This window comes from Chaetomium fimeti (genome assembly GCF_033439085.1).
Source record: "Chaetomium fimeti strain CBS 168.71 chromosome Unknown B0H64scaffold_1, whole genome shotgun sequence".
Classification (NCBI taxonomy): domain Eukaryota; kingdom Fungi; phylum Ascomycota; class Sordariomycetes; order Sordariales; family Chaetomiaceae; genus Chaetomium; species Chaetomium fimeti.
Genome location: NW_026944329.1, coordinates 3929095 through 3946650, shown reverse-complemented (window position 1 = coordinate 3946650; position 17556 = coordinate 3929095). Strand labels below are relative to the sequence as shown.

Below are 17556 nucleotides of genomic sequence, written 5' to 3'. Positions count from 1 at the left end.
ATAACTAACACACGACGTGGAAACACATTCGCAAGGGACCTTGATCTCGTAACGCCCAGTATTACGAATAGAAACTAAAAGGTATCATTCACTCGTTCCCATGGCTAAATAACACTGTGAATATCCGACGCACCACCCTTCCTTCTCACTCCCAAACACACAAACAGTCCGTCCACCCATCCTGCCATCCACCCACCCATACCTCCCAACCCAGTTGCCGCCTCCCACCCACCCATCACCTGTCCTCCATCATCCACCCATCATCTCTCATCCCCGCCCATTCCTCCACCCGCCAACAGACCCGCCAACCTCGCACAGCAAAAACAGACCCAAGCCCCTACCATACCCTCGCGCCTCGCTCTTGTTACTATTTCTCTTGATCTGCCACAAAACAAACCAAGAAGCGAAAGAAATCCACCGCCCCAAACCCTCCCTCAGCAGACAGACTTGCCATCCATCCATCAGAGAAGAACTCAAAACGAAGAAGAAAAGAGAAAATCTATCTAACCCCGACAACACGAAAGAATTGCCTCCTCCTCCTCTTTCTGTCCCCGCTAGAACAAACCCCCCAAACCCCCCCTCGGCCCGCTTACTGCGTCCGATAGAACTTCTTATACAGCAAGTGCAACAGCAGGTTGACATTCAGCTTCAGGCCGCCCTCGAACAGGTTCATAAACTGGTGGGCCTCGAACTGGGCCTGGAGCAGGTCCTCGATGGGCACGAGCGCGCTGGCGCCGGGCATCTGGATGTGGCCGCGGCTGCCCTCGATGCTGAAGACGCCGACCTCGTCGCACGAGATGGTCAGGTTGATCTGGCCCCAGTCGCGCTCGGGGATGCCCTGCCACGACACGACGACGCCTTTGTCCGACAGCGCCCGCGCGCTGTACTTGTACGAGCCGAACTTGGGCACGCGGCCCGACCGCTCGAGCTCGCGTTGGTGGTTGTACTGTTTCGTGAAGGGGAGGAGGAAGCGTTTTTTGCTGGAGTGGGGAGAGGTTAGCTGTTCGTGTTCTTTTTTGCTAGAGTGATACCTGTATTTTGGACTGCTTACCCTTTCTTGTTTTGGAGCGTGGCCATCGCCTGCTCGATGTAGTCGTCGTAGCTCCTTCGCTGCTGCTCGAGATACTTGGCCTTGTCGTGTAGGTTGCCTAGCGTCAGGCGGACGCCCTCGAGTTCCCGCTGTCGCTGCACCCTACGCCGGCTCTTGGTTCGGATATCGACGGCGATGGCGTTGAGCACATCCTGGTAGTGATTGTGGCGCGAGATGCGGCCCATCTGCTCGAGCCGCAAGATGTTCTCCAGGGCTATCCTCTTTAGGTCGTAGTAGGACATACGGGTCACATCGACCATGTTAGCGTCCGAGTAAGCGCCCCGCGTGTTCGAGCCACCAGAGAAGTCATCGCGTAGCAGCATCGCCCACTTGTGATCATCCTCGGCCGAGATGGGCTTGACCATGATCTCCAGGAGGTTTGCGCCAGTCTGCACACGAATAATGTACAGAATGCATCGCTTCGTCTCCATGAAGAGTGTCTTGATGTTGGCATCTGGGTCTTCGACATCGTGTAGCTTGGGGGTCAAGAACATCTGGATATCTGCCGAACCTGCCGCAGTCATCTCGCTCTCGTTGTGCTTTGCGCTACCGAGATCCTGCATGATTTCGCGTAGCATGTCATCCCTACTAGGGCTCAAATGCTGTAGCTCAGCGGCGATGAGGTTGTGGACGGCAAAGATGTCGGTCAACTTGATGTACAAAGTGGGTTTGTTCTTGGCATACAGGTCGTTGAACTCGTCGATGTCGAAAGTGCTTTCGGCGTCGGGCACAGTGATGAGGTTCTGTGTCAGCTCGGCCAGGCGTTCAATGGCGTCTGCGACGAAAGCATTGAGAGGTTGAAGGTAGATGTTGTCACCCCCAAATTGCCTGCCGGATGTGATCTGGCCGAGGACTTTGGCGACTTCCCCCAGGTTGCGCTTTTGGAGCGGGCTCAGCTGTTTGTCCATCACGCCGACGTTCTCAGGTGTGGTCACGGCCGGCTGGAGGTAGAACTTCCACAGCCAGTTGGTGATGATTTGCAGTAGTCGATCCTGAGGCTCCCGCTGGAACCGCTGGCAGAGAGCCTCAAAAGCTTGCCGGCACAAGAACCGCAGACCGTAGGGCATGCGCGGAAGCAAATCTTCGAGCGCGGCGAGGAACTGGTCGCAGATCTCCCGGAGGTCGCGCAGATGATCGATAAATAGTGCCTTCGTTTCCGGGTCCTTGATGGCGAGCTCACGGGGGATATCTAGTGGGCGGCTGCTGGGCCGACCGGTCCTCAGCTCCTCGTTATTGATGGCCGACCGGTAAATCTGCATGGGGTCACTCTCTAGGTCGAGCTCAGGGTCTTCGATGATATTGTCCCTGATCAGAGGCCCGAGCAGATCCCTCAGATATTTCCTGTCCCGTGGAGATCTCGTGTAGTTGTGGAGCAACCTAGACCAGAAGAAGTTGCCTCGGAGATAGTCTTGGAGGGTCTTGCAAGCATCGACTTCCTCCCGGATGGACCGCCCGATGAGCTTCAAAAGATAGTATTCTTCTCGTCGCTTCTGCGCGTAGCCGAAGAGGCCCATCATAAGGTGCTCGACCCGCTTGCACTCCTTCTCGGCAGTCCCCTGCTCGCGCAGACGCTTGAAGAGCCTGGCCAGGTATTGGGGTTGCGTCTGGAGGGCGAAAAAGAGCTGCTGGTAGGATTCGAGCTTCTTCCTGGAACCCTTGTTCAACGCCTTAAGATCGAATTGGTTGACACTGGCCATGGAACTGTTGGCGAGGATGTTGCTGGCATGTCCACCAAAGTTGCTCTGGTGCCTGACGACCTCGTCGAGGGTGATCTTGTTCTTCACGAGAAGAGCAATCTTGATGTCCAATTGGTCGATGTATTGTTCCAGCATCTCGTTCTGCCGGACCTGTTGGACCACCGTTTTGCGCATCCGCTCGAACTCGACCTCCTCGTTAAAGTCAAAATCACTGTCGTTGAGGAGATGCACGAAGTTCTTGACAGCGTTGACCGGCGGGTTTTTGCCAGAGGTAAGGCTCTTGTAAGCCTCACCCTGAAGCTTCGCACGAACGAAGCTCTGAATTTTCACCACCTTTTGCATGTTTTCGTCGTAATGCCGCTTCTTCTCCTCGAATTTTGCCCGAACTATGAAGGCCTTGGCAGCGGACTGAATCTCTCCGACGGATTCTTCGTTTTCCTCAAGCTCGTCTAGGACCCTGGCGACGTTGTCTCGAAGAAGCATAGCCCTCGCGAGAGACTGTAAGGCGGAAACTTCTTCGTCGGTTTCTTCAAGTTCATCAAGCAAGATGTTGTTCTGCTGCCGGCATAGAACGCCGCGGATATTGGACTGCAGTTGAGTAACCGAATCTTCTTCCTGGTCCAAGGCTTCGAGAAGGTCGGACACCCGGTTCCGTTCCAGCATACCCCTGATGGTGGATTGCAGAACCAAAATTTCGTCCTCGGCATCGCCCAGACCCTCGAGCACCTCGGATATCTCCCTGCGCACCGCAGCTGCTCTGCTGTGCGATTGGAGGAGGCCGAGAGTGGGAGAGTGTTGTTGCAATTCCGCGTTGACCCCGTCAACGTCGCGCCTTGCGAGGTGTCCACGGCCGGCGGCTTGCAACGTCTCCCACATCGGTGTCAAGTCTTCAAGGGCTTCACGTTCCGAAGCGATTTGACCCCTGGTTAATGCGGCCCTGGCAGCGGCCTGCAGACTGGCGATGACGCCGGTCTGTGACTGCAGTTCCATCTGTTCCACTTCCAGCTTCTGCCTGAGAAGGCGTCCGCGGACGGCGGCTTGAAGCCCAGCAACGGGGGCGGTTGTGTGCTTCACCTCCTGCTCCTGGGCCACCATCTCCTTCCGAAGCAAGAAGCCCCGGAGGGTTGCTTGAATGTCCCGGATGGGGCCTGCGGCAACGGCCAACTCAGAATGTTGATCCCGTACTTCATTGCGGGCTTTGCTTGCCCGCACCAGGCTCTGGAGCTTCAGGATGTCCCCTTCAACACTTTTCCACACCTGCTCTGTTCCTGCCTGGCGACTGCGGACGAGGAAACCGCGGGCGGCGCTTTGAAGTCTGGTGGCGAAACGCTTCATTTGGAGCCGATAGTCCATAATTTGGCGGGTGAAGTCGCCCCTGATGCGCGCCTGGAGGTCGACCAGCCAATCCTCAGAATCCCAGAGGTTTTGCATTACCTCGCCGAGTTGTATCCGAAGAACGGCGCCGCGGATTTGGGCCTGTAAGTCGGCCACCGCAGCTTCATTCTCGGCCAGCTCTCTGTCGATTCTCTCCTCCTCGGTTTCTTCAGGCTCCGGTGGTTCTTCAACGCCGAAGTCGGCTCCCATGTTGCCGAAGCTGGGCATGCTGGCTCCGAGCTTATCAAGACCCTTCTGCATAGCCTCCAGTTCATGGTGTTCGAATTCCAGCTGCCCAACGAGGTTGCCGATCCGGAAGCTTACTATGCCTTTCCGGTAGAGCAGCCAACTCAACGCATGGATGCAGTGGATGACCTTCGGGATGTTCTTCTTCTCGTACAAGTCAATAAGCTCGAATCGAAATAGGTCCGGGAGTTCGACTTCATCCAAATAACGGAAGAATATGGCGATATTGTCCGAATGTCGATATTGAAGCCGAGGATGGTGGAAGATCTTGAAACGGCGCTGAGGATTCAGTGATTCGACCACCTCGGCAAGAGTGACACCGTCCCTCAGCGCCTCTTCTAGCTCAACGATGGGCGGGATCGCGCGCTGAATAACGTCCTCAATCCACTCTTTGGCCTCACCGATGTGGCAAAGATACTCGTACGCTTGGAGAAACTGGCGCTGCTTATCCATCCAGTTCCTACCTTCCCAACCATAGCCACCTGTCCGTTGCGCTGGGCGACTGTTCCCGGCCTTGTCAGCCCTTTGAAGCCTCCGCCGCCCCTTGAGACCGACGACCTCCTGCGCTGGGGAAGTGATAGCAAACTCATCAGCAGAACTGGATTGCGCCAGCCTTGACAAGGTGCGCAACTGGTTCGTTGAGGAGCGGCCCAATCTCTCAAGGTCTGGCGTAGAAAGAGGGGCCGTGTGGGCGTGAAGGAGAGCCGGCGGAAGAGGGGGGGTCGCTGCCCCGACGGAGCGTGTCGGAACGGGTTAAGAGCATCGAGGTTGGGCGAGCGGTAGGTGGCGAGTCGGAGCGCGTCAAGAGCATCGAGGTCGGACGAGCCGTAGGTGATCGGTGGGGTGGCGTAGGCGGAGTTGGGGAGGTTGGTGATGTCGAACCATGGTCAACAATCGACAACTTCCCGATGTCAACACTGTGGCCGCGGTCATGGCGGGCAGGAGCGCGGTCTGGTGTCGTCGGGCGTGGCACTTGAGGCAGCGGCCGGAGGGATTGCCGGGCGGCATGGTAGATGTTTTCTGACATCGGTGTCGAGGGGTGGCTTTGCGAAGAATGAAGTGGGGGAGGTCGGCGGGTGACTTCACTTTGGCCGCGCTTGTGCCCATGGTTGGAGTAGGTGCTGGATGACGCGGATGAAATGGAGGATCGACCGAACTCGTAGGTTCCGGATGAGGCGTTGGAATAACCTGAGGATGCCGATGAAGATGCTGTTGAAGGCTCTGCCCTGGGATGTCAGTAATTGGTTTGGGTGAGGGAGGGGAAGGGAGGGAACAAGGCCGGTTCTACGTACGTCGGAAGACGGCATAGTCGGCGGTTTGGGCCTGCCGCAGCGGGTGAGGCCTGTGGGACGAAGACATTTTTATTTTGGTGCGCGCAGGATATAATCACACGGCTGCGCTGCCGGCGACGGAAACATTTAGATGACGAATTGTTGCGCCGTGTTTTGTCGTCGAGGTTGAAGCGCAACTTGCAGGCGGGGGGATCGTGGTTTCTAGGCAGTCGTCACAGAGAGAAACCGGAAGCCGAACCCAATAAAACAACAATCCGATGGTGGCAGGGCAAGGACCCGGAAGGGAGGGATAGGTCGGCGCGTGCAAAATGTCTCGTCTTACACCCTGCAAACGCCAGCGCGCAGCGCAAAAGGAAGCAAAATATCACAAAAAAGTGTTGCAAGAATGCAAGTAATCAAGAACGCACGGCAATGGCCTCATTCTGCCCAAGTTGTTAGCAGCATTGGGTCGCAACAAGTGGTGGGAGGTGACCAGGGTGGGCCGGCAGTTTAGTGGTTGGCATCGGATAGGAGCCCGCTCGTCTTGTTTACATGCAGAAGCGATTCCCCAGCAACCACAAAACAGCCCCGCTGTTGCTTCAGCCCACATGACGGGCCCCACTTGATCCCGGGGCTTGCCGTCCATCCCATCTTGGTCACGGCCCTCCGGCCCTACGAAAGCCCGGCGAAGGACTCGAGAGCGGGGCCAGCGGCATGAAAGCCAGCCTCACCGCCCGCTGATGCCCCGCAGTCGGACCTCGATGGAACGGCATAAAAAAATTTCGAGGCGGAACTCCAAAATTCTTCTTTTTCCTTTCTTTTGGGGGGGAACAGTCGGTCGATTCAGCCAAAGAACTCGTCGCTGTATCCCCCGCCGACCACCCTTTCTTCACAACTTCATTCACCGGCTCAATTGCCATTTGATCATTTGTTGTTGCGCAGAAATGCCGGCGACAAACGGTCCCAGCGCCAGTGAGGGTGTCCTCGACTTCCGGAAGGCTGTTGAGCTCCTCCAGGACTACGAGCACCGAGATGGCCTCAGTGTGGATGACCTCATGGACTCTAAGCTCCAGGGTGGTTTGACATACAATGACTTCTTGGTTCTCCCCGGCTACATTGGCTTCCCTGCCTCTTCCGTCGCGCTTGATTCGCCAATCACCAAGAAGATCACCCTGAAGACGCCATTGGTCTCCTCGCCCATGGACACGGTCACCGAGCATGACATGGCGATCCACATGGCGCTCCAGGGTGGTCTCGGTGTGATCCATCACAACTGCGCTCCCGAGGCGCAAGCCGACATGGTGCGAAAGGTCAAGCGTTATGAGAACGGCTTCATCCTGGATCCCGTCGTCATCAAGCGGGAGACGACGGTGGGTGAGGCCATCTCTTTGAAGGAGAAGTGGGGATTTGGTGGTTTCCCGGTCACAGGTCAGTTTGATTTTGCCTCCCCACCCCTTCTCTTGCCATGATTACAAACCTTTATTATAACTTTCGTTCCACCGTATCGACCTATGTGTCATGGGGACTGTATCACTGAAAATTATGATGGCTACTCAACCACATGAATATTTCACATTCTGCGTGTCCTTATCGGCCGTACGCTAACGGTTGAACTCATAGAATCCGGCAAGCTGGGATCCAAGCTCCTGGGTATTGTCACGAACCGTGACATTCAGTTCGAGGACGATCTAAGCAAGCCAGTGTCCAATGTCATGGTCACCGACCTCATCACGGCCCCGGCTGGCGTTAACTTGATCGAAGCCAACAAGATCCTTGCCGAGTCCAAGAAGGGAAAGCTCCCAATTGTTGACCAAGAAGGAAACCTCGTCTCGATGATCTCTCGCTCCGATTTGACCAAGAACCTTGACTTCCCTCTCGCCTCAAAGACGGCCGATTCCAAGCAGCTCATCTGCGCTGCTGCCATCGGCACCCGGCCCGAGGATAAGATTCGTCTGGCGAAGCTGGTTGATGCTGGCTTGGACATCGTTATCCTCGACAGTAGCCAGGGCAACAGCATGTACCAGATCGAGATGATCAAATGGGTCAAGAAAGAGTTTCCTGACATCGAAGTCATCGGCGGTAACGTTGTGACTCGGGAGCAGGCTGCTTCTCTGATTGCTGCCGGTGTCGATGGTCTCCGCATTGGCATGGGTAGCGGTAGTGCCTGCATCACCCAGGAAGTTATGGCCGTTGGCCGTCCCCAGGCCACCGCTGTCCACAGCGTGAGCTCCTTTGCCGCCAAGTTTGGCGTGCCTTGCATTGCCGATGGTGGCATTCAAAACGTTGGCCACGTTGTCAAGGGCCTTGCCCTGGGCGCCTCGACCGTCATGATGGGCGGTCTCCTGGCTGGCACCACCGAGTCTCCCGGTACCTCATTCGTGTCCCGGGAGGGTAAGCTCGTCAAAGCCTACCGTGGCATGGGCAGCATCGACGCCATGCAGGACAAGAAGGCTGGTGCCGGCGCCAAGGACAGCCAGAAGAGCAATGCTGGCACTGCTCGTTATTTCTCGGAAGGCGACAGCGTCCTGGTTGCCCAGGGTGTCTCCGGCTCCGTGGCACACAGAGGGTAAGCTTCCAATCTGAAACCAACAAACTTGTGCGGCATGCTGACCTGCTACAGATCAATTTCCAAGTTCGTTCCGTACCTTGCTGCCGGTCTCAAGCACTCCATGCAGGACTGTGGCATGACTAGCCTTAAGGAGCTCCACGAGTGCGTGGCCAACGGCACCGTAAGATTCGAGATCCGCACCGCCAGCGCGCAGCTGGAGGGTGGCGTGAACATGGAGTCGTACGAGAAGAAGCTCTACGCTTAGGTGACATGGCCCGGTCTAGTATGCGCGATGAACGTAAACGGAATGGAAAAATGAAATGACATGGGATGGCTACTGTGATGTTACGGAGTTGGATGGGAATCGGTGGGGTCATTGGGTCGCGATCCTCCTGCAAAATGGAGGATCAACCTGCCTTCGGGTACACGTCTTTCTAGCACATGCTAAATATACGGGAATGCGACTGCTCTGCCAACAATAAAATCATTGATACCCATGTTCCTTATATTGTGGACCAATGTTAATGAAAACAACGGAACTCATGACGTCGTCAGAGCACAGCAAGGAGGCAGGCAACTTGTCTTGTCATAACCTCTTGTCTATTGCACAACCAAGACTCCGATTTTATCACCGTCTATTCTAAAAGACAGTTTAAGACAGCTGTGCTGGTTCTTTTGGTGCTGCTCACTTCTCCAGCGCGCTGGCTGGCAGGGTCGCGACCTTGTCCTTGAACAGCTTGTCAGCCCTGGCCCAAACGGGCGTGTTTTGCCAGTCGTTGAGGGCGAGGAGCGACGGGAGAAGGTCGTCTGCAAAGTCAGTCAGCGTCAGCACTCTTGGTATTTTCCCAGCCCATTCGGGAGACACTGGCAAAGGGGGTGGAAAACACGTACGGCTGAAAGCCTCGGACGCCTCGCGCGGCAGCAGCGACGGCAGGTGGTCGATCGAGATGACCGACAGCGGCGGGCCGCTCTGCAGGCCGTCGACGGGGACCGTCGGCTTGTCGAAGGTCGTGGCGACGGTGTAGATGGGGACGGGGTTGAAGGGGGAGGTGGTGTCCTGGGAGGGTTGTGTTAGTGTGAATGGACTGGGAGAGGATGCGAGATGGATGGTTGGGCATACGGCTGAAACGTCGCAGACGACGGAGAGCTTGCGGTCCGGGGCTTGGAGCGAGTTGAAGTCGGCTGGGTGGTGTGAGTTTGCGGACAAGTGGTGGGCTTGGGGGGTTGATTTGGTAAAGGAGTGCTCACTGAAATTGGGGATTTTTTTGGCCAGATATATACAGTTCACGAAGATGTCGCTGTCGGTAATCTCCTCTGAGCAGCGCGTTAGCAAAAAGCATAAGGCAAATAGCCAGCACAACAACCAAGGTGGACGTACTGAACGGGCCGCCGGGTGCGGTCTCGGCCATGTCCCACTTGAGGATGTTCTCTTCAGGGACGCCGACCTTGCGCAGAGCGTCAACGGCCCCTGACCCGCAGCGGCCGAGGGCACCGATGACAATGACACGAGGCAACCGTCCTGACTTCTCCACGCCCGAAGCGAGCGCCTTCTTAACGTTGGACACCAACGCATCCTCGTTGGGATAGCTTTCAACCCCCGGGAAAGGCTCGCTGTGGTTCAACTGCCATGCCCATACTTCAATGGCAAGGGCAGCACCAGCGAAACCAGCGTGGAAGCCGAAGGCCTAAGGCTCGAGTTAGTGTTGGTTTGGGAGGGGGTTTGGGAGTGAAAACTAACGGCAACGCGGCGACCATTCTCATCGACCAAAAATTCCAGGTCAAGCAGAGTACCGCCGCCCCTGGGGAATCTAGCCAGTACCGTCTCCCAACCACCCTGCTGCTTGTCTAGATTCCAATCGGTATTAGAAGCTGGATATTTTTTGAGTGGGGTGATCATGACATCTTACAGCAGTGGGCAAACTGAACATGCACATGCTTGAGGGGGACTATCCAGAAGGTGTCAGCAAAACAGTCATATAGACATGGATGGCATGGTATATTGCAGGGTTGCTACTGACATTCCTTCTCCTCCAGCTCCTTCAGACCGACGATGATGTGCTCCTTGGGGGCATCAACCCAGCTGTACTCGGGCACCAGGGTAGCACCGGCAGCTTCAAACTCGGCATCATCAAATATCCTGACAGGCGAGCGCTCAACGTTGACGACATAGCCGGCCTTGATCAGAGCGGCAGTTGTTGTCGGTGTCAGGGCCGATCTGTGCTCGAGGGGCTTGGTCTCGCTCCGGAGATGAAGCACGGTGGGAGCCATGGTGGTGGAATGAAGAAGTATGGGGGGTTGGTTAGTTGTGTTGTGAAAGGGTTGGAATATTATTCTTTCCAGTTACAGTAGGTGATTCAATGCCCAAGTCAAGCACTTGTCGATTGCCAGTATCGCAGGTTTGAGTCACCGACCACATTCATAAAACAAACGGAGTAGCCCCGCCATCAAAAGCAACCCGACGGAATAACCCCGCTGCAACTTCACCCGACGTTCATCTCTGCGCCGAAAACGGCGGAAAACCCTGCCTACTGGCTCTGGGGAAAATTTGGAGCAACAAGCAGTGGCTGCAGCTGCAAGGTCCGCCCATCTCCCGGCGACGGATTACAAGGGGTGTTATTGGCTGGCAATCGAGAAGCGAGTTGCTTCCTTCTCCGGCTCCCCGTCCCCTGAGAGCGAGTCCCGTTTGCTTGGGATCCTCATTAAAGATATTACCTACATCAGGTACTACAACAACTACCGTCCAGTGTCCAGTGCAGATGCACGGTTGCGCTCCCAGGCTCTCAAGGCTTCAAGTTACGTGGTTACACAGTACTAATTCCACCCAGGGATGATGGATGTGCACCTCCTGTGTCGCTTTATCCACCGGTTCTAGCTATCGTGCCCATCCACTTTTATGTCGAACGCTAAGAGCGGAATTGAAGCTGCCCATCCCCACATGGCTCCAAATGCCTGGGCGGAGACAACGGTGTTTGACTTGTCCGGCCCGACCCACCGCCTTCAGGATCCGGCAGAATTTACCAGAAAGTTGCCGATAGACCCACTAAGAACTGTGCCGAACAGGGGCCCTTCCCTCTGCACTCCGGTCCACAGCATCCGGCAGCTTCGGCGTGGGTTGCGAGCAGCGAATGAAGAGCGAAGCGGAGAGAATTCCGGTTGTGATTCGTTGCCGAATGGGAAGGTGACTTTTTGGGTGGTGGTAGCCAAGGCTACTACTTCAACTTCCTTCGAGCGCCGGGAGAGGTGCGGTCGGCGAACAATGGTGCTTTTATTAAGATCCTGTTCCTTCAGTTGCCTACAACAGCCAACGCCGGTCCTTTACACATCTTTTGCTCGCCCTCGCACGAATTGTCTTCCATCAGGTTTCCCGTCGATCGAGCCGCCATAGCAGCAGCAGCAGCGGCGGCAGCAATAACAACAGCACACGCTCCATGGAGCTCTGCCCCGCGACCGCTCCCACCATGATGCCGTCACGATCTGAATCGGCCTCGCCTCTCGACAGACAGCAGCAACCCGGCGGGCCGTTACGGCGTCTCTTACCTGCGAATGCTACGGCCATTGAAACCAACGGGTCCCGCGAACAATCGGTATCCCGCACTTCCCCGACCGCCACTTCAAGTAATGGCACCGCCTCGCCTGTGATTCCGGCTCGGCGGAAGAGGGGCCAAGCAACCACAGCCGCGTGCGGCGCGTGTAGGAAACGCAAATCCAAGGTATGACATCTACCTTGAATCATCGAGACCGGGATATATCGACACACTGTACCCGGTACGTTGTATTCCGGCCATTCATTAACCACCACCTCACCGACAGTGCGACGGCGAGCGGCCAGCATGCTCCATCTGCCGTGACCGGGGCACCGCCTGCGAGTTCGACACCAATGCCGCCGAAACACATACCCAAGCACTCAAACGCAAATTCAATGAGCTGCAGAGCCAGAAATCGGCATTCGAGCAGGTTTATGACGTGTTGCAGGCGAGATCCGAGCAGGAAGCCAAGGAGGTATTCCGGCGGATTCGCAGCGGCAGCGATGCTGGTACCATCCTCCGTCATGTCAACTACGGTGACATGCTCGTCCAGCTTGCCCTGGTCCCGGAGGCCCGGTTTCGCTACGAGTTTCCCTACCTTCCCGATATGCCCCCGTTCCTCCGAAACATGGACAACCCATACCTGGACTCGGACGTCTATGAATATGCCCTCCGCCAGTGTTCGAATCCATCTCATCAAACAGGCTACCAACGGCCGCAGCAACGCCTCTTGACCAATGCGGCAAACGGCGCCGACTCCGTCTACGGTGCTGGCCAACTGGATCCGTACCATAAGCCCTACTCATCTGCGACCGTTGTCCATCCCTGGCTGGACTCGGTAAAGCCGTCGAAGTGGACCACCGTTAGCAGCGATGATGACTTGCTACGGAAGATCCTGCACGACTACTTTCTCTTCGACTACGACTGGTTTACTTTCTTTCACAAGGACCATTTCCTGGAGGATATGGGCACTGAGAACCCACGATTCTGCACCCCGCTTTTGGTCAATGCTCTATTGTGCATGGGATGCGTGAGTTTCTGCCGTTTCCAAGTGTGTGCTCTGACTAACTCTCCCAAGTTCTGCCACCGCGGCCTGCAGGGACGCGCAGAGTTTTGGAATCCCAAAAACATCGGATACCAATTTCTGGCCGAAGCCAAGCGGCTTTTTGAGCTTGAGTCGTCGGTGGAAAGGCCATTCAGGGACCCCACGGACCCAACCTGGGAGCACAGAGACAGGGAATGGGAGCAGACCAGACTTACCACAATACAAGCTGCGCTGCTCTTGACCCTCATTTACAACCTCAACGCCTCTGACAAGATCGGCTGGCGTTTCACGCTAAACGCTATAGAGATGGCCGACGAAATCCAACTCCTAGGGCCCCCACTAGAGCGCCACAGCCCTGAGATGCAGTGTGCGAGGACATACACTGCGTGGGGGTTGTTCTGCTGGCAAAAGTACGTTGCAAAACCTCCCGTGGAAGGGTTCCGAGATGCGGACTAACGGTGATTGCAGTCTCGGCAGCTACCATTACCTGAAGCCACCCCCGATTAGTAAACCTCCCGAAACACCTCTTCCCGACCCATCGGAACGCCCGCAGTGGTATGGCGAGCTCTGGGTGAGGTACCCCTTGAGCCAGTCCCGCTTACCGACTTACCACGGGTACCTCTTCAAGGCCCTTTCCGAGTTCTGGACCATCATGAACGAGGTCTCGACGCTCACCTTCTCGCGCCAGGGCCCGTCCACCAAGCTCTCGGTCGACCAGATTTTTCGGTTCTACTACCGGCTTAGGGCATGGCAGCACAACCTTCCGGAGCCTCTCACACCCAAGAAAATCGTACTACCACACCAACTGAAGCTGCACATGTACTACAACCACATGCTTATCGACCTCGTCACGCCCATTCTGGATTATACCGGAAGCCCTGAAATGCCGTTGGCGCACACCCCGCGTGACATCTACAACGAGGCCGTAAACCATTTCGAGACGGTCGTGCGTCTCTACTACCTACGCCACGGATTCGAGGCCACCGACAGCTTCCTCCTTCATTTCCTCGGTTTCCTAAACCACATCACCATGAACGCGATTGAGACGAGCGCGGGCTCATCCTTCCTCGAAGCCCGCCGATCGACAATGCTACTCCTTACCAAAGGAATACACGACCAGAGCCGGGTGCACTTTGTCGCTGCGGCGGTCCTGCGCCTCCAGGTAGGCCTGATGCGGCCGGAAGATGTTGACCTGCTCAAGCAGTTCGTCGACATAGAGTCGGACCAGCTAATATTTGGGCCCCTGAAACAAACGGTCCACACCGCCTGGCCCGTGTACTCGATCGGACTCGAGACCAAGGCCGAGCAACTAATGCAGGGAAAGACGCTGGCAACCTGCCTCGCGAAAATGACATTGGAGTCGGAGTCGAAATCTCCCAGCCCACCTCGCTCTCTCCCAACCAATGGACAGAGGGTTCGATGACATGAGGACACTTGTAGATTAAGCGCGGATTTTACATATAGTCGGACATGTGCGCCAGAACTGTACATGGATTCTGTTTTCGGCGTGCCGGCATCCCGGGCGCAATCAACAAGTGTTAAAACCATCAGCGTTATATTCTCAAGACTGTCTGTGCCTGCAGGTCTGACCTCATTTCCAACCGCGTCCACCCATCAATCGTGTATTGCATCATCGGCATCATCATCATCATCACGAGTCTCGCATGGTCACTTGGCCCCCAAATCCAATCCAACCCGCCCCTCACTGCAGCTAAGGCAGCCTCAACTCCTCCCGCCCGCTCACCTCCGCCACCTTCTCCTTCCCCTCCCACAGATACACCACCCTCAACACCTTCTCCTTCCCCGGCGCCGGATCCCAAAACCCCATCAACCGGCCCTTCCTCACCCCGCGCGGAATAACCAACTCATCCTCATCATCCTCCTCACTATCACTATCCTCCCCACCACCAATACCCTCCCCCTCGACCCGCACCAGCGCCGCGACCGCAATCGTCACATCGGCAACCTCGTCCGGCGGCGCCCCGCGCACGCCAAACTTGGCGCTGAGCACGACCAAACCCCCACGCTTCCGCGCCGCCGCCTGCCGCGGCCCGACCCCGGCCGCCAGCGCCACCGTCAGCTCGTCGGCCTCCGCCCTGCGCGCGGCCACGTAGGCGGCCAGCTGCCGCTCGCGGCGCGCCCTCACGGCCTCGGTGGCGCGCCGCGCGCGCTGCAGGTGGGCGTAGGCCTCCCAGGCGGAGAAGGCGGTGAGCGGGAGGAGGAGGGTGGTGAGGAGGAGGTGGTTGAGGGGCGGGGTGAGGGTGGTGTGTGGGGCGGTGGTGGCGGCGGCGAGGAAGGGCAGGCTGACGCGCTGGCCGAGGCGCGACCAGTAGAGGGCGACGTGCAGGTTGGTGGGGGACAGGCCGACCTCCAGCCCGGCCTTGGTGAAGCGCCCGACGTGCTTGAGCGCGCGGAAGGCGACGCTGAAGTCGTGCTGCGTGGTGGCGGCCACCTCGGCTTCGGCGCGGAAGCCGCCGGTGTTGGTTGTGCGGTGGCGCTGCTGTGGGCTTGGGGAGGTGAAGAGGTCGCGGCCGTAGCGGAGGTAGGTCGCTGCTGTGCCTGGGCTCAGGCCCGTGGAGACGGACCACGAGCTGAGCGTCTGCTCGTCGACGTCGCCGTCGAGGCGGGAGAGACCCCTTGTGGTGGGCTTGGTGAGGGTTTGGCCGGACCGCATGCCCAGGTCGCGCCTCCCGAAAGCATACCCGATTTCGACGGTTGGTGGGTTGCTGAAAGCGTCGAGCACGGGCGTGAGACCGCGTGAGCGCTGCTTGGAGAACTTGAACAGCTGTCGGCATTCTTTGGATGTCCGCAGGTTCCAGTCGCCTCCGTTGGCCACGAGGAAGGCCGTGCCGGGGCCGACCCGTTGATGGACAGCGAGCCCCACGTTCGGGAGCGGCTCGCTTTTGCGGGCAAGCGCCTTCTGGGCTGAGATCTCGACGTTGAGCGGGTTAGCGCTGCCGAAGAGATTGATAGACTGGCCTATCCGGGTCGTCGTGGAAGGGTGAGGGAGGAATTCCAGCTCCTGTTCGATAACAAGCTTCGGCAGGGCGACAGGGACAGGCTCGGTCTGCCAGAAGAGCTCCTGGCGGAAGTTTAGGCTCAGAAACGGGAGGAACCGGGACGCCAGCAGCTGCTCCACGCGCCTCTTCCCGTGTATCGAGGTCGAGGGACCCGGTGGCTGGTAACGGTCGACGAGGAGCGGTGCAAGCTTGAATGGCTCACCCAACAACCCATGTGCCGACGCAGTGACAGTCACGGTCGGGTCTGTGAGACGAAGACGAGATGCTGCCTTGGCCTTGGGAGATTTTCTAATTCCCAAATTCCGGATAAACACAGCAGCGCTCTCGATAGGCCTTCGTAGGGCCGGCACGCCGGTGGTGGCCGTCTTTTGCAGGGAGAAGTCCATGACTTCTGGTCCTACACCATGCCGCAGGAGTTCCCCTCGAGAAGCAACTAACGATGTAGCGTCCAACCGAAGACTGAGGTCGGTGCCCGCTCGAGACTCCCGTTGGCTGAGGAGGAGGTACTGCTCTTGAACACCGACTTCATAGCTCCCGTTGCTTCCTGAGTCCGGGTCATTTTCGTAGATATCCTCCTCGTCAGAGTCCGAGTCGGGTTTGCCGGCCCTCGAGAGATCATAGCCCAGCCTTCGAGAAGGGTCAATCAAGGTCTCAACAGCTGCTTTCACCAAACCTAGTTGGAAAGCTGCCGGGACCTGCAAACGTTGCGGCTGCTTGTCGACTGCCAAAACCTGGGCGAGACGGTATGCTGCCTCCTGGACCTGATCAGGAGACAGAGACGGGCCCCTTGGCAAGCACAACAGCTCATAGCAATCTCGACCGAGGACTCTGCCGCGAGAGAAAGCGGGGTTGTGGTTGTCGGCTTCATTGCCCTGAACGGCTTCAGAGGCTTGGATCGACTGTTCCGCGATGGATGACGCATCGTCAAAACCAAACTCGTATTCCTGACGAGTCGTGGCGAACTGAGACCGCAGCGAATGACGTGTACTAGGCGGTCGCGGGGGTCGATGGCTGGAGCTGCGGTGGTTTCTAGACCGAGAACCAGAGGAGCCATCGTTAACGGCAGTAGACGGAGCACGGCGAGATCTTGAGGAAGGCATTTTCAACCACGGGGAAGTTGGTTCGGTGAGCGGTGAGGAGAGACAAACACGGCCATAACGAGTTCTGAACCCGCGACGCACCTCGGTACTTGTAGTACCCAATTACCTAATTAACCCATCACATAATGGACTGATTCCGGTGCGACGCTGTCATGGACAGGGGTGGGTATACTCCTCACCGCAATGATTGAGGTGAGGCAAGGCACCAATGATTTGGGCTTGTGTGTCCTGTTCGGGCACGCATCATAGTTGGGTGGTAATTATGGCGAGACATATGATCCTGCTAGTTATGTAGTATGCATGTATGTACAAGTATAGAATCAAGTGACAGAGCGGCCACTATTGTTTGCACTGGTGAATTACTGCCTGTACCCTAGGTCCAGTAACATGGAGCTGGTTCACAAAATTCAACCAGATTGGGTTCCACCTAATGGTGGGAAGGAAGCGGCTGCATTTACGAAATACCTGCTTCTGTTCAGAGCTGGCAGTCGCCGGCAAGGCACGGCCTGCCAGGGCAGCCTGCCACGCCTGAGGCAGGAACTGCGGGGCCGGGGGTTACAGATTAGACAAGATAGGGCTCTTATCAATGAGTAACACCAGGGCGCTTGGGGCATCCTGGTCCAGAACCTGAAAGCGGCTGG

The 17556-nt window shown here is 57.0% G+C and overlaps 5 protein-coding genes across 5 annotated transcripts; 2 read left to right on the top strand and 3 right to left on the bottom strand.

The window, feature by feature from the left end:
* Positions 1-241: 241 nt before the first annotated feature.
* On the bottom strand, positions 242-6212 carry B0H64DRAFT_334713 (uncharacterized protein). Its single transcript, XM_062801113.1, has 4 exons — positions 5700-6212; positions 5158-5628; positions 1052-5132; positions 242-980 (listed from the first exon to the last, which is right to left on the bottom strand). Exons 1-4 carry the CDS (start codon positions 5764-5766, stop codon positions 590-592), a joined length of 5010 nt encoding a protein of 1669 aa, XP_062664580.1. The 5' UTR covers positions 5767-6212; the 3' UTR covers positions 242-589.
* A 131-nt stretch (positions 6213-6343) lies between these two features.
* On the top strand, positions 6344-8723 carry B0H64DRAFT_382528 (GMP reductase domain-containing protein). Its single transcript, XM_062802878.1, has 3 exons — positions 6344-7106; positions 7299-8244; positions 8299-8723. The coding sequence occupies exons 1-3, from the start codon at positions 6419-6421 to the stop codon at positions 8489-8491; spliced, it is 1827 nt and encodes a 608-aa protein (XP_062664579.1). The 5' UTR covers positions 6344-6418; the 3' UTR covers positions 8492-8723.
* B0H64DRAFT_382526 (uncharacterized protein) lies at positions 8715-10731 on the bottom strand. The gene is made up of 8 exons (XM_062802877.1): positions 10245-10731; positions 10134-10172; positions 9965-10071; positions 9605-9911; positions 9475-9540; positions 9347-9408; positions 9118-9283; positions 8715-9033 (listed from the first exon to the last, which is right to left on the bottom strand). The coding sequence occupies exons 1-8, from the start codon at positions 10492-10494 to the stop codon at positions 8912-8914; spliced, it is 1119 nt and encodes a 372-aa protein (XP_062664578.1). The 5' UTR covers positions 10495-10731; the 3' UTR covers positions 8715-8911.
* A 560-nt stretch (positions 10732-11291) lies between these two features.
* On the top strand, positions 11292-14345 carry B0H64DRAFT_382525 (uncharacterized protein). Its single transcript, XM_062802876.1, has 4 exons — positions 11292-11936; positions 12037-12780; positions 12829-13205; positions 13264-14345. The coding sequence occupies exons 1-4, from the start codon at positions 11655-11657 to the stop codon at positions 14216-14218; spliced, it is 2358 nt and encodes a 785-aa protein (XP_062664577.1). The 5' UTR covers positions 11292-11654; the 3' UTR covers positions 14219-14345.
* Positions 14346-17352, bottom strand: B0H64DRAFT_421927 (uncharacterized protein). Its single transcript, XM_062805544.1, has 3 exons — positions 17038-17352; positions 14762-16901; positions 14346-14716 (listed from the first exon to the last, which is right to left on the bottom strand). Exons 1-3 carry the CDS (start codon positions 17067-17069, stop codon positions 14507-14509), a joined length of 2382 nt encoding a protein of 793 aa, XP_062664576.1. The 5' UTR covers positions 17070-17352; the 3' UTR covers positions 14346-14506.
* Between the last annotated feature and the right edge of the window lie 204 nt (positions 17353-17556).

Bases quoted from the DNA above. Each gene is read 5' to 3' on its own strand.
- B0H64DRAFT_382528 (XM_062802878.1), top strand. From the start codon at position 6,419: ATGCCCCGCAGTCGGACCTCGATGGAACGGCATAAAAAAATTTCGAGG. The intron at 7,107-7,298 runs GTCAGTTTGATT...TTGAACTCATAG, and splicing joins TGGTGGTTTCCCGGTCACAG to AATCCGGCAAGCTGGGATCC. The intron at 8,245-8,298 runs GTAAGCTTCCAA...GACCTGCTACAG, and splicing joins GGCTCCGTGGCACACAGAGG to ATCAATTTCCAAGTTCGTTC.
- B0H64DRAFT_421927 (XM_062805544.1), bottom strand. From the start codon at position 17,069: ATGACAGCGTCGCACCGGAATCAGTCCATTAT. The intron at 16,902-17,037 runs GTGATGGGTTAA...GCCTTCCTCAAG, and splicing joins CACCGGAATCAGTCCATTAT to ATCTCGCCGTGCTCCGTCTA. The intron at 14,717-14,761 runs GTTGCCGATGTG...GTGCGGGTCGAG, and splicing joins GCGGGGCGCCGCCGGACGAG to GGGGAGGGTATTGGTGGTGG.
- B0H64DRAFT_382525 (XM_062802876.1), top strand. From the start codon at position 11,655: ATGGAGCTCTGCCCCGCGACCGCTCCCACCATGATGCCGTCACGATCT. The intron at 11,937-12,036 runs GTATGACATCTA...CCTCACCGACAG, and splicing joins GTAGGAAACGCAAATCCAAG to TGCGACGGCGAGCGGCCAGC. The intron at 12,781-12,828 runs GTGAGTTTCTGC...AACTCTCCCAAG, and splicing joins CTCTATTGTGCATGGGATGC to TTCTGCCACCGCGGCCTGCA.
- B0H64DRAFT_382526 (XM_062802877.1), bottom strand. From the start codon at position 10,494: ATGGCTCCCACCGTGCTTCATCTCCGGAGCGAGACCAAGCCCCTCGAG. The intron at 9,284-9,346 runs GTATGCCCAACC...CAACCCTCCCAG, and splicing joins TCGTCTGCGACGTTTCAGCC to GACACCACCTCCCCCTTCAA. The intron at 9,034-9,117 runs GTACGTGTTTTC...CTGACTTTGCAG, and splicing joins GGCGTCCGAGGCTTTCAGCC to ACGACCTTCTCCCGTCGCTC.
- B0H64DRAFT_334713 (XM_062801113.1), bottom strand. From the start codon at position 5,766: ATGTCTTCGTCCCACAGGCCTCACCCGCTGCGGCAGGCCCAAACCGCC. The intron at 5,629-5,699 runs GTACGTAGAACC...ATCCCAGGGCAG, and splicing joins CGACTATGCCGTCTTCCGAC to AGCCTTCAACAGCATCTTCA. The intron at 5,133-5,157 runs GTTCCGACACGC...CCGTCGGGGCAG, and splicing joins AACCTCGATGCTCTTAACCC to CGACCCCCCCTCTTCCGCCG.